Source organism: Typopeltis vanoorti, chromosome 12 (assembly GCF_054136105.1).
Source record: "Typopeltis vanoorti isolate ZY-2024b chromosome 12, IOZ_Tvanoo_1.0, whole genome shotgun sequence".
Classification (NCBI taxonomy): domain Eukaryota; kingdom Metazoa; phylum Arthropoda; class Arachnida; order Uropygi; family Thelyphonidae; genus Typopeltis; species Typopeltis vanoorti.
Genome location: NC_143560.1, coordinates 120,004,828 through 120,019,740, shown reverse-complemented (window position 1 = coordinate 120,019,740; position 14,913 = coordinate 120,004,828). Strand labels below are relative to the sequence as shown.

Below are 14,913 nucleotides of genomic sequence, written 5' to 3'. Positions count from 1 at the left end.
GGAAACACCTCTCAAACTTAAATTTGCTTTGGTGGAGTAAGGTGGTATTTTTCTACCTAATCCTGCCAGTTATCCAGAGCATGGTCTGCTAATCCTGAGCGACCATAGTGGTGGAATTGGATATAACCTTGGTGCTCTGATATACAGATGTTGGCTGTCCTACGTGTTTATCCATAATAAGAAAGGTTGCAGCTGCAAGGTACCTGGTATACTCCAAGTAAATCCAGAGGTTGTAGTTTAGAGGAGCAGATAAGGGCTGCAAACTTCTTGTGTGGTTTATAAGTGGTCACAAGATCGTGCATTTTTAAGATCTTGGCCACCTTTTCTGAGATGCCACAAATCTAGGGGGATGGTGATTAATTTTTTGTAATGTAGACTTGGAAGGGGGAGGGCAGTGTTGGTACATGGTGTTTAAAATTCTTTTTATTTGGTGGGAATTATAGCTATTGCCCAAGTATTTTTTATGTGGATGAGTTCTATGTTGAGTATAGTGTTATCTGAGCAAATTAATCTTGCCAAGTGGGCAAAGGTTTTTATAGTTGGGGAGGAGGAAGGATGATGTGACTGTTGATGGATGCATCTATCTGTGTGTATGTGTTCGTATGTGTGGATTTTTTGTGGACTGCGAAGATCAGACATTTCATTTGGTTGTCTTGTAACTAAGGTGTCTAGGAATGGCAGTTACTTTCTGTTGTGAATTGGATCCTTGGATGTTTATTGTTCAAATGAGGTAGGAAAGTGTGTAAGGTGCAATGTGCAAACATATCATCCACATAGCATAGCCAAATAATGGGTTTGGGTGTGTGGGGGGGGGGGATTTAGGGCATTCTTTTCATGTCTCTATGAAAAAGTTAGCCAAGAGAGAGAAAGAGGGGAGCCCATGGTACCTCGATTTGTTTGTAAAATCCAAACAAATTAGTCAGAGTTCATAGTGAACTGAAACAGGGCTAAGATATCAGGAGGAAATTCTACTTGGATAAGATCAGTGTGGCAGAGTATGAGGTCTTGTACACTGGACTTAAAATGGGCTGAATTTTTGATATGTGACAAGGTATTGCCAGTAGTAAAATGTTTAGCTAGTTTGTAGGTGGGTGAGTCCGTACCATCTACAATTGGATGTAGAGATACATCCTCTTTATGGATTTTTGGAAGTCCAAACAAAAAAAAGTACTACAATTCCAGACACCCCCTGTGTCTGGAATTGTAGGACTTTAGTTTCTTGATCACATCTTCTGGCTAAGTAGTAATCAAATATTTTTAGTTATTATGAAATCTACATTGTTAATTTCCTTAAACAATATACGATGTTGGAGAACCAATGTTTTGACATCTGCTGGATGATATGACCCACTTTCAAGGTTTGTCATTCCTTCAACATACCCCAAATGAAGGCATCGAGTGATGTGAAATAAGGAGAATGTGGGAATTCTTACATTGCTACAGCTAAATGTAATGGCATAGACTACACGTGCTCTTTTATTTGTGCTATACTGTATTTTCACTCCAAAAATTGAGAGGAAAAAAAAAAGCAAACTCTATAATTATATGTTGTTTATTATTTTAACGGTATAATAGAACACAGAAACTAAGTAAATAATTAATTTATTAACTTGATGCTGATATTTCGCTGGTATTATAACCAGCATCTTCAGAGCACAAAAACACTATTTGTCACAATCAGCATCAAGTTAATAAATTAATTATTTACTTAGTTTCTGTGTTCTATTATACCGTTAAAATAATAAACAACATGTTCGACGAACACATAAGTCTGTCCACACGTCTATAATTATATGTGTAACAATACGGTTAAAATACAAAAGTTTTTTTTTCCTCAAATGTATGCATTTACAGAAAATGTCAAAATAATAATAAAATAAATAAATTAATAAAAATGAGGAAAAAATCCTTAGCTCATTCATTGTATTAATGTATGCTATGGCCTTTAGGAAACGAGAGTTACAAAAAATACAAACTGCAACAAACTATAATTGATTTCTATATTAATGAAAACTGCAATTTTAATCATTTTTTTAAATTATTTTGATATATTTAACAGTACATCAGCTCCTATAGCACCTTCTACAACAATGAATTTTCGTCAGCTTGAAGATACTATAAATAAATGGAAATTAGAACTGGAAGAACAAGAAAGGATTTTTTTAAATCAAGCAACTCAAGTTAATGCTTGGGATCGATTGCTAGTAACTAATGGAGAAAAGGTAAACATGAAAATCAACTTTTGTAAAGTCCGTTTTACACTAATTGCTTAATGAATAAATATTTTAAATATCATTATACTTGAGGTTTTGACAGACACGTACCATATATTATCGCGTATAATGCAAAAAATTTATGGTAAAAAAATACTACTTAAAGTTAGGGGTTCGCATTATATGCAGATCCTAAAAAATATAATGTCTTATTAGACTTGCACACACAATATATGCAACCAAATCTACTTGACCCACTTGCATTCGGCAACCGAGCGCGCATCGTATCTGCGCATAAATGTGCGCTCGGTCGCCGAATGATAAGAGCACGGTGAGATAGAGCACTGTTAGGTATATTGGTATAACCAGAGTTCATTTTAAATATTATTCGTTAAACAAACCTAGCCTGAAAATGAGCCAACAGCAACATAAACATTCATCTTTTGAAGCAAGATTTAAATTCCATGTCGTGCATTTTGCGGAAGAACATAATAACAGTGTTGCTATGAGAGAATTTGGTGTAGCAGAGAATAATATTAGACTTTGGCATAAGCAAAAAGACAGTCTTGGAAAAATCCCCAAAACGAAACGTGCCCGTTGTGGAGATGTAACATCCTTTCCAGAACTCGAAGAAGAGCTAATTGAATGGATTTTGATGCAACAACAAGATGGCATTATAGCAACAAGAAATACAATTCGTTTTCGAGCTCTACAACTCAAGAATGGTAAATTCATGGACACACCAGGTATTTCATCTTTTCTTGCTTCGCCTGGGTGGTGCAACAGATTTATGGAACACAAAACATTAACATTACGACACCGAACAAAAATTGCACAGAAGTTACCAAAGCAGCTTGAAGAAAAAGTTCAGTCCTTCCTTAAATTTATCATAAAATTACGGAAGTGTCACGGATATAAACTTTCCCAAATTGGCAATATGGATGAGACACCCATGTACTTTGATATGCCTGGGAATTGAACAGTAAACTCAGTTGGTGAAAAGGGTGTCTTCATAAAAACAACGGGACATGAAAAAACACATTTTACCGTTGTTCTAGCATGCATGGCAGATGGAACCAAATTAAAGCCAGCAGTGATATTTAAAAGGAAGAAAATTCCGAAGCATATGAAATTTCCACCAGGTGTAATTGTTCGTGCTAATCAGAAAGGTTGGATGGATGAAGAAGGTGTACAATTGTGGCTGGATCAAGTATGGAACATACATCCAAGTAGCTTGTTACGTCAACAAAGCATGCTAGTCTGGGATATGTTCCGGGTGCATTTAACGGAGGCAAGCAAAGAAAAAGCACGTGAGCTAGGTACAGGCCTAGCAGTCATACCGGGTGGCCTAATTTCCGTTTTGCAGCCGCTTGATGTCAGCTTGAATAAACCGTTTAAAGATCACTTACGTGAAAAATGGAGAGAATGGATGTCATCTGGTTTGGTGAAGATGACAAAGGGTGGGAATTTTCAGAAGCCTGAGATCACCCTAGTCACCAGCTGGGTTAAAGAAGCATGGGATTCGATACCATCTGAAATGATTCAACGCTCATTTCTTAAATGTGGAATAAGTAATTCAATGGATGGATCCGAAGATCACGTCATATAGGAAAGCGAGGATGACGCACAACAAAATGGAGAGCATGAAGACGATGACGACAACTGCTACACTGATGACGCAATCCCTACAGATGAATTTATAAATGAAATGTTTGATGACTCAAAAGATGAAGAATTTAAAGGATTTTGACATTTTGTTTTAAAATAAATATTTCTTTCGTTAATTCGTATCATATTATTTATAATGTTATGCAACAAGATTAACAGATCGCATTATACGTGGACATTGCATTTTAGGGCAAGTTTTCAAACAAAATTTCTAGTTCGCATTATACTTGGATCACATTATACGCAATAATATACGGTAATATAGTGCCACATGTATGTGAAGCTTTCATGAAATAGACTATAATCTTTTGGAATATGCATTAGGAAAACACACACCATTGTTTCTCCTATGATGTGGTCTACTATCTACCATCTGGCAGTACAGCCTGTTGTGAGCTTTAGCCTCCTGTACAACTTGTCTCCACAATCTTCTATCCTTGGATAATTTTTCCCAGTTTTTTACTTTCATAATGGGATTACGTTATCAATCCATCTTAATCTCGGTCCTCCTTTTTTCCTTGTTGCATATTTCTTCTCTCTCAGCATTCTTCTTGGCATACAGACAGAAATCTTCCCTTCTCTCGACATGACCTGACCATTGCAATCTCTGTGCTTTTATGAACTAAGCAGTATCTGACTGATTTCTTCATTATACTGCATTCTCCATACACTGTTTTTTTGAATAGGCCCATAAATTCTTCTTATAATCTTCCTTTCAAATTTCCTCAAGCTGTCTTGGTCTTTTTCACTAACAGTCTATGCTTTGCTCCTGTATGTAACCATGGGTCTAATGAGCATTTTATATATAAATATTTCAATATTTCTGCATATTAGCTTACTTTTAATCATGCTCATATTTGCATAGTATGCTTTATTACAAGCTTGAATATGTTCTTTAACTGCTATGGTTGATCGTGCTTCATTCTCAACAATATCTCCTAGATACTTAAATCTGGACACCTCCTTTAAAAATTTTCTGTCCAACTTGTAGATTTACTGGTTTTCTTCTTATTTCTGAAGTCGACATCACCATGTATTTAGTTTTATTTACATCGATCTCTAATCCCATATCATTAGTTTTTCTTGCCAGTTCATTATACACCTCAATTAACCATTTCTTAGTTCTTAACAGAACATGAGATGTCCTGCACCAAAGTTTAGACTCTGTTTAGACTAGATCATCAACATAAGCACATAATTGGCTTGATTTATTAAAAATTGTCTCTCTTTGATCTAAATCTTTAATCGCATGATGTAAAACTATGATGAGTAATGTTGTTGATAATGCATCTCTTTATTTTGCACCTTTATTAAATTTGAAGGGGGTCACTAAATTTATTATCTATTTTAGCTTTTGTTTTTTCCATTGTCATCCTTACTAATCTGATTCATTTTTGTGGTATCTCTAATTCTTTCATAGCCTTTTGTAGACTATCTCTGTTTAGACTGTCAAATAAAGTCTATAAATAACATATGTAGGTTTATTGCATGCTCAAAACATTTTTCCATCATCTGTCTGATAACAAAAAGTTGATCAGTGGTACTTCTGTTTAATCTAAATCCACATTGATTTTCTCCTATTTTCCTTTCGGTAATTTCTTTAAGACTGTCATTTATTATGGATGTGAGAATTTTATAAACTACATTAAGTAACGTAATACCCCTGTAGTCAGTACAATCAAATTTATCACCTTTTTTTATAAATAGGACAGACTATGCCAACAGGGTCTGGCATTTCTTCCTTTGACCAAGCTGTCGAAAATATATCCTGTAGCACCAAACATATTAAATCTCCTCCGTATTTCAGTAATTCTGCATTTATATTATCTTCTCACAGAGTTTTATTATTTCTCATTTTTTGTATTTTAACTTTAATTTCACTAGTTGTTGGTGGTTTTATGGGGATATTCTCTTCTACATCAGTGTCCTTTCTTGTTTCTAAATGAAACAAATAAGCAGTTGAAACTAATTTAATAAAGTATTATTTATTAAGAAATTATCATTATTCACTTATGCCACATTCATACTTACCCTTTTCTTTGTAATGAAAGGTAAATTTAAAAAAAAATATATTCAATAGGCAAAGATCAGTTTTTTAAGAACAGCGATTTAATATATTTATCTGTTGAGTTTTCAAAGTTTTTGATAACTGATTATCTGATTAAAAAAAAAAGTATAGTTTTGTTATTACTTTTTAGATCACTGCATTAAATGAATCTGTAGAACGAGTGAAACTAGATCAACAGAGGTTGGATCATGAACTAGATTTTATTTTATCACAACAGAGAGAGCTTGAAGAATTAATTGTACCTTTAGAGAAAAGTCTAGAGTCACTTCCTGGAATATCGATTCAACAGCATGCTGATTTAGAGAGAGAGCATACGTATGTTCAAATTTACTCTATTGAGAATTTTGTTTCTTTCCATATAAATATTAATCGTCGAAATATATAGAATTTTTCATTATTAATTTTGTGTTAGTCTAACTCCTTTTAATAATAAAAAATAATTAACTAGAGCAAATGAATCACTATTTTGCATTTACATTGGTAAATTAAAACTTTCATTGATTCCTATAGATGGATTTACCATATTTTTGCACCACATCACATGAAATTGCTTACAAGCTTTTTAAATCATTTTGATAGTACGCAAATACATTTTCATATTTTTATATTAGCCATGACCTCCACTTTTATTGGGCACATATATTGCAGAATATGAAAAAACCATAAAAGGATCTACGAACATCTTCGTGATATGATGTTCATACCTTTTGTAAATCTAATGGGGGGGGGGTGCTTAAGGGTCAAAGCTGTATAACTGAGAGGAGACCTACACATAGCCTTTAAAGGAATGTGGAGAACCGACCAGGGCTTTTGAACTAATGTCCAATCCTCACCTTCTCGTAGTGCACCCGGTTGGGTATCTACCTGGATACTGAATGAACGAGGATGGGCTGGCAATTTGGGATTTAGCCGACCAAATTGCATTCTTATTGGCTTAAACCAATGTACAACATGACAAAATTTCATGCCGGCTGGGACGTCGCCTGGTTACACAAGGCCCCCCCCATTGTTTTCACCAGGGAACCAGGATGAACAGCGAAAAGTCAGCTACTGAAACAAATCTGAAAGCACACCCCAACTCAACATCACCAGAGTTAAAGATCGGTACTATCAACATAAGAAGCCTGAATGGCAAAGAAATAGGGCTAGCTGAGGAATTAGATGATTACCAGATCGACATAATAGGGGTGACTGAAACAAAAAAAGACAAAAACTGGTGAGATTTTTCTGAGCAATAAATACAAAATGTTATATTCAGGAAATGATAATCAAGGAAAAGAAGGAGTAGCCATAGTATTCTACACAAAATACGAGGCTAATCTTCTTCAATGGCAGGCTATTTCAAGTAGAGTGATGTGGGCTAATATCACAATGGGGGATTGGACAATGAGACTTATTTGTGCCTATGGTCCAACAGAAGGTTCTACTAAGGTAGAAGTGGAAGAATTTTTTGGTGCTTTAGAAAAAAGCAACAGACACAGCGAAAAAGTAAAAGTTGGTCCGTGTTGGGGATCTAAATAGCAGAGTAGGAAATGATTGTCAGACATAGAAAAATATTTTGGGAAAATTTGGAGAAAAGAGCAAAGTTAATAATAATGGCAAATACCTGTTGGATTTCTGCTCAGGACATGGAGTCGTTATTACTAAACACCATGTTCCAAAATAAAAATGTGTACAAATTCACATGGAGAGAAGAAACAAGGAATAAGAAAAGTCTCATTGACTATATTATTGTTGATAGTGATGCTTTCTCCTTGGTGCAGGACACCAGAGTGTACAGATGATTTGAAATTGGAAGTGATCACTATTTAGTCTTGAGCAGCATAAAATTGAATTTCATATTGAAAAGAATAACATGTAAGAAAGTTTTAAAGCGAATAAAAGTTGAGCAGCTCTCAGATGTGAACTGTAGACTAAAATACACAAAGATTATTGAAGAAAAATTGAAAGAGTTTGAGAACAGGAATCAAACCTTGGAGATTCAGTGGCAAGCCTTGAAGAAAACCCTGATTGATTGAGCCAGAGAGGCATGTGGTGAGTTGGTCTGCAAGGATAGAAGAATCAGAACTCCATGGTGGACACAGGAAATTAAAGAGACAGTGAAGGAAAAGAAGAAAGCATATCAAAAGTTCCTGGCAAATAAGTCAGCTTTAGCTCTTAGAGAATACAGAGACAAATGTAAGAAAGCAAAGCACTGTGTAAAACTAGCTAAACAAAAGTCATGGGAGGACTTTGAAGAGAACATAGAAAATAAATATCAAGAAGGTGGTAAAATATTCTGGAGGTTGTTGAAGAAGCTTAGAAATGGAGGAAAGAGTGCTGTAAAAGGAGTTAGAGATGATAAAGGTGACATGAAAACAGGAGAAAAAGAAATCCTTGAAGTATGAGTAATTACTTTGAAAAATTGCTAAATGAAACAATCAGTGATAGCACAGTGGTAAAAAACACTCAACAGGCATACAGTCAGGAATACATATCCATACTTGAAGTAGAAAAAGCCATCAAAGGCTTGAAATGTGGAAAGGCAGCAGGAGTACATGATATTCGACCAGAGATGCTGAAGTATGGTGGTATAAAAGTCTTACAGTGGCTGCACTGCATAGTTCAGAAAGCCTGAACACAGGAACGAATTCCCGATGATTGGAGTAGAGCTCTAATAGTACCCATATATAAAAAGGGAAATAAAACTGAATGTGAGAATTACAGAGGTATTTCCCAATGAGTGTTCCTGGCAAGATCTATGCAAGTATACTTGAGAAATGGTTGAGAAGAATTGTGGAAGAAAAGCTTGGTGAAGAACAAGCTGAATTGAGACCAAATAGAGGCTGTCAGGATCAGATCTTCACTTTGTGACAAATAGTCGAGAAAGCATGGGAATATAACAGAGATCTGTATTTAAGTTTTGTTGATCTGGAAAAGGCATATGACAAGGTGCCAAGAGAGAAGCTATTTAATATGCTACAGTTATATGGTGTCGATGGGGCATTATATCAAACAATACTTAGTCTTTATTTGAGTTGTAAGTCAGCAGATAGAACTGAAGGAAGTACAGGAAGATGGTTTAATGTTAAATCTGGTGTGAGACAAGGATGTACATTATCCCCTCTGTTATTCATTATCTATATGGATCACGTTATGAAGGAAAGTGGTATGAAACATGATATCAGAATTGGAGATGTTAATGTCAGCTCTTTGCTTTATGCAGACAATGTTATACTTTTAAATAAATCTGCTACAAGTTTGCAAGATTCCTTGACTAAATTGAATAACTATTGTAATAGATATGGTATAAAGGTCAGCATTAAAAATACAATGAAAATCGGTAGAATTGTTGAAAATGTCAACTGGGTTATTGTGAACTGGGAACAAGTAAAACATTTCAACTACTTAGTCACAATTTTTAGTGAAGATGGTAAATTAAGTATGGAAATAGACAACAGAATCAACAGAGCTGGTATGGTAGGAAGTCAAATCATATGGAATAAGAGAGAAATTAGTCAGAACACTAAATTTGCATGTATACAAGACAGTGTTCAAATCAGTTTTAACTTATGGATCTGAGAGCTGGGTCAGAAGTAAAACACTTGACCAAAGACTAGATCCCGCTGATATGAGAGTCCTGAGAAAGATTAGAGGTGTGAACAGATGGCATCAATGGCAATATCTTATTAAAAACGAGGATATTAGGAAAGAACTTGACATTGTCAGCATCCAGGAATGCATTAGCAGAGCTAATCTCAGGTGGTATGGTCACTTAAATAGAATGGGCAAGGAAAGATTAGCAAAACAAGTGTTCTCTGCTAGGTTGGCAGGAAAATGGTGGATTGATACGGTACAAAGTGACTTAGACTAAAAAAATGTAAGATCTGATAATGTTGGAGTCTTGACAAGTAACAGACTGATTTGGAGGAAAATTGTAGATAGGGAATTAGTAATGATGTAAATTTTTCATGTAGTACTATCATATCCTGTACACCCCTTGAGGGTACATGTCAGAAATTTGATGATGATGATGAATAACATACAAATTGTGCATGAAAAACAGTAGAATTTCTTTGTTGTAATCATGGATAATTAAATATTTCTTATCTGATCATTGAAGACAGCCTTATTTAGTTGCTATACCTGAAATGTGATTTATTTTGGCTTCATAGCCAGCAGGCCTTTGAACTGACCACGGCCTGTTCTCATTTGTTAGGAAACTCCATTAGGAAAGCATTCACAAAATCCTTTGTCATATTCATTAGAGAAATTGGAAACCTGTAGCACATTATTAATTTGGTTAAGCTATGACTAGAAACCTTATTTGGGGAAACTAAATAGTTTTCCACTGCTACTTTGCTCCTCCAGTAAGTAAGCAATGACTTCCATAAACATTACTGCATTCAAATTCAGATTTTCAATTCCAGTTTGAATCAACTGCCAAGTGGTCAAGCGAAAGCTTTAGCATTCCACTCCACACATTTCATTCCACTCTTTTCTACCATTGTCATTTGTTCAGCTGAATTGGTATCCATTATCCTCTACTTTACTGAGAACCTAATAAAAATCATACTTTTCCTTTCTTTTTCTTCATGCATCACTACTTACATTTTTAGGAACAGCATGTTTTTTACTTCAGTATTCCCAAGGATTAAAATACATGGCTATTTTGGCTTTTCTCCCATCTTCTGTTTATTGTGTATAATGTTATGGTTAAGGGGGGGGGGTTCTTCCGTAATAGCAGCTTTAGTAACAATAAGTCGAGACAATTTTGCAAGTAAGAATGGCATGTTATGATGTGTTCCTACATAATTTTCACTTAAATAAACGTGTTTGAATGCTTACAATTGCTGGTGTTCATTATCTCTTGCACTCGAGGAGTAAACATTTCAGGTATGGTTTCTGATTGTGCAGTAGGTGATAAGCATGCTGTCACAGAATTTTTTGGTCTGACAAGATTTACAAAAGAATATTAGCATGGTATGGTGATATAAGTCAAAAAATGTTGAATAGGTTCAAATGAGAAACTATTTACACTAAACAGAGGATCGCAGTCAAAATGCATTCTTGACATTATTAGCTGATACAACCACTGAAACTATTCAAGAACTTAAGTTCGAATTCTTTCTCACTTGTGTCAGTGTATACTTCAAATATCACTTTTGGTCCTCTGTCTTTTACATGAATTTCATCATGTAAAAAAGTCAAACATCAGAAAATATTTGGCCTTAAGAAGCTTGTGGACCAATTTAAATAGTATTTGGTAAAGCATTATTATAATAAAAGAATTTGCTTTTTATTTTTTACCTTTCTAGATTTTTTTTTTAATACTTTTTTTGATTTATTCTTGTACAAGAACCAACCCCCCCCCCCCCCTTAAGAGTAATATACCTGCAGAATAATTGTTAACCAAATTGAAGCTATATTGCAGTGTCATGTGTATTTTCATGTCATTATATGCAAAATCTTTATTGGATGAGAGCACACTGCTAAATATGGGGGGGAGGTATGAGAAACATACATGCAGAAAATCTCATATGAGTCAGGTGCTGAATTGTTAAGTATCTTCCTAAGTGAAATTTAGTACATAAATCATATAACTAAAAGAAATTTAAATACACTAGTGTCCAAAACCTAAGAATGAACACTATTTCTGAAGATTACAACTGCAAATTCAGACAAATCAGCTTGTAGAAATTTGTATAACTGATGATTTTAAAGTAGAAAGCAGATAACCATTCAAATTTTCAAATGGTGCGCAAAGGGGGCATATGGTAGTACTCAACAGGATAAAAGGCTGTGCTAAGCAAATTGTGTTTGAAGGAAGCTCTTTTTGTGAAGGAATAAAGTTGCAAACTTTGGATATCTTATATCTCAAAGACATCATCTAGATGATTTCACATGGGGAAGAATTATTGAAAAGCTTGAAGAAGGCTGCAGAATTACTGATATTGCCAGAGTTTGGAATGTCACATAGCGTTGTATCCAGGCTCTGAGCAGCATTTCAAAACTAATGGAACATGTTCCAGATCTTGTCTAAGAGGTTGCCCTTGCTCTATTACAGAGCATGAAGACAGATCTTTTTTTTTGTTATATCAGCAAAACATAATCACACCATGGCAGGACACTTGCAAGTCGGCTCTCCAATCAAGCACAGCTACGCAGATATCTCGACAAACTGCAGCCTGTAGTCTGTGTCCCTTTATCCACAGCTCATCATACAGTATGTTTACAGTGGTGTGGTATCCATAAAAATTAGACAAGACACTAATTGGCTAAGTGCTCTTTACAGATGAGTTGTTTTAGTATTTCCTCCAATTCTAGATGACACTTGATTGGCATGAAAGTGGTATTGCTTACCATCACAAGAATGTTCTTGAAAGGGATAGATACATCAATGTATTGATGTGGGGAGGCATTATGCTTAAGAGATTCACTGAAAAAGGGACTATGATTAGTGAAAGACATTTTCAACAAAGTTCTTCAACGTCATGTTTGTTTGTTCCGTGGTGCTGTAAACCGAAGAATCAAGTTTTATGGATGACATTTCCACACATCATATACGAGCAGTGGAGATACTTCTGGAGATCAAGTATATTAATCGAATGGCGTGCCAGCACACTCCCCAGATTTCAACTCTATAGAACACATTTGGGATGCAATAGAGAGATGTATTGCTGCTCAAAATTCTCCTCCAGAAAACAAACAAGGTGTTATCCTCTCTCTCTCTCTCAAGGAGAATTGGGCAATTTTGCCTCAAGAACTCCTGAATCACTGATGGAAAGGAGTATGACTGCCCACTAAGATAGCTACTCCTCCATGAGCAGGATTAACTCCAGTTCTATCCTTAAGTACTGTTGTATGTAAGGATAGAACTTAGAACTGGAGATGGTCCTGCTCATGGAGGAGTAGCTGTCTTAGTGGGCAGTCATACTCCTTTCCATCAGGTCCAGCTTAATACTTCTCTGGAAGTGGTAGTGATTCGCTTCTCTGTGGGATTCCTTATTACAGTATGTTCAATTTATTTACCACCAAATGCTGAGTTAAATGAAATTGATCTTGATAACCTTATCTCGCAACTGCCTGAACCCATACTTTTGATGGGTGACTTTAAAGGTCACAATACTCTATGGGGTAGTGCCAATACTAATAGATGCGGTCGAATCATTGAAAAAATTCTTGATAATAATAACCTTTCCATTCTAAATGATAAACTCAATACTTTCTTCCATATGCCTACCCACTCATATTCTGCAATTGATCCTACAATCTGTTCCCCTTCCATTCTTCCACTGCTCATGTGGGACGTTGAAGAGAACATATATGGAAGTGATCACTTTACTGTTCTTTGTACAATGTCTTCACAGGAACCATGTTCACCCACACAGATACCTATATGGAAAATGGACCAGGTTGACTGGAACACTTTCTCTCTTCTTGCAAAATTTAATGCTGATGCCATCAGTCAAACACCTATCAATGAAGCTGTAAAATATATAACAGAATGCATTGTCCAGGCAAAAACAACCTCCATCCCAAAAACATCATCTCGATTTCCAGTCTATCCAAAGACTTGGTGGAACCCAGAATGTCAGGCAGCCAAAAAAGATCACAGAGCATGGAGCATATTTCGTAGATATCCCATCACATCAAATTTAATAACTTTCAAGCGCGCTTGAGCCAAAGCATGTTTTGTAAGACGTCAGAGTCAAAAACAATCATGGATCCAATTTACTACATCAGTTAATCAAATGACCAGTCCAAAAATTGTATGGGATAAAATCCAGAAAATGAAAGGCAGATATAGTACACATTGTTTGTCAACCTTAGACTATAATGGAAGTGTTCTTGCTGATCCCAAAGCTATTGCAGATACTTTGGGAGAAACTTTTGCTAAAATCTCAGCAAAAGCTTCATATTCTCTGGAATTTTTAATACTGAAAAAGTAGCAAGAGAAACAAAGGCTTAATTTTTCTACTAACATTCTTCAGCGATATAATCAGCCATTTGTCAAGGAAGAACTAAAAAGAGCTCTTTTACAATCTCACCCTAGTGCAGTAGGACCTGATGACATCCATTATGAAATGATAAAACATCTACCATCATCCTCTATGGATCTTCTTCTTCTCTTATTATACAATAGAATACTTGCAGAGGAAGAGTTTCCAAATTCTTGGCATGTCAATTGTCATTGCTATCCCAAAACCAGGAAAAGATACAACACAAGCAAATAATTATCGACTCATTGCTCTGATCAGCTGTCTTTATAAGATACTAGAGAAAATGGTTAATGCCAGACTTCTCTGGTATTTAGAAAGCAAGTCTTCTTTCCAATACACAATGTGGTTTCCGTAGACATCGATCAACTTTAGACCATTTAGTTTGGTTAGAAACTTGTATAAGAGATGCATTTCTGAAGCGAGAACATCTTGTCATGTTTTTTTTTTACATGAAAAAAGCTTATGACACAACCTGGAGATATGACATATTAAAAGACCTTTATAACTTAGGTCTCAAAGGACACCTCCCTATATTTATCAAAAACTTTCTGTCCAGGCAAACTTTCCAAGTCAGAGTGGGAAGTACGCTATCTCGACCATATCTACAAGAACAAGGTGTTCCCCAAGGCTCTGTCTTAAATGTAACCCTTTTTGCTATTAAAATCAACTCAATCATCGGACAGCTTCTTCCCACTGTAGACAATGCTCTATATGTTGATGACTTCACAATTTACTGTCACTCACATAACATGAGGGTAATTGAAAGACAACTTCAGCAAGCAATTGATCATGTCTCTCTCTGTGGGCTTTTAATAATGGGTTTACAACAGAAAAAAAGTGTCTGTGTACACTTCTGTCAAAAACTCACTCATCACTCAGATCCTGAACTAAGAATGGGGCCTGCTGTTATTCCAGTAACTACAGAAACCAAGTTCTTGGGACTCATTTTTGACAGAAAACTTGCATTTCTAGCACACATTCG

The 14,913-nt window shown here is 35.5% G+C and overlaps 1 protein-coding gene across 2 annotated transcripts in view; it reads left to right on the top strand.

Annotated features, from left to right (window-relative positions):
- The window catches only part of LOC150101179 (uncharacterized), a 155,807-nt gene that overhangs the window by 110,413 nt on the left and 30,481 nt on the right, over nucleotides 1-14,913 (top strand). For both annotated transcript variants that reach the window (XM_090401504.1, XM_090401505.1), the window contains exons 7-8: nucleotides 2,060-2,222; nucleotides 6,080-6,264. In XM_090401504.1, coding sequence (XP_090257630.1) covers nucleotides 2,060-2,222; nucleotides 6,080-6,264 — 348 coding nt within the window. The remainder of the gene's footprint in view (nucleotides 1-2,059; nucleotides 2,223-6,079; nucleotides 6,265-14,913) is intronic.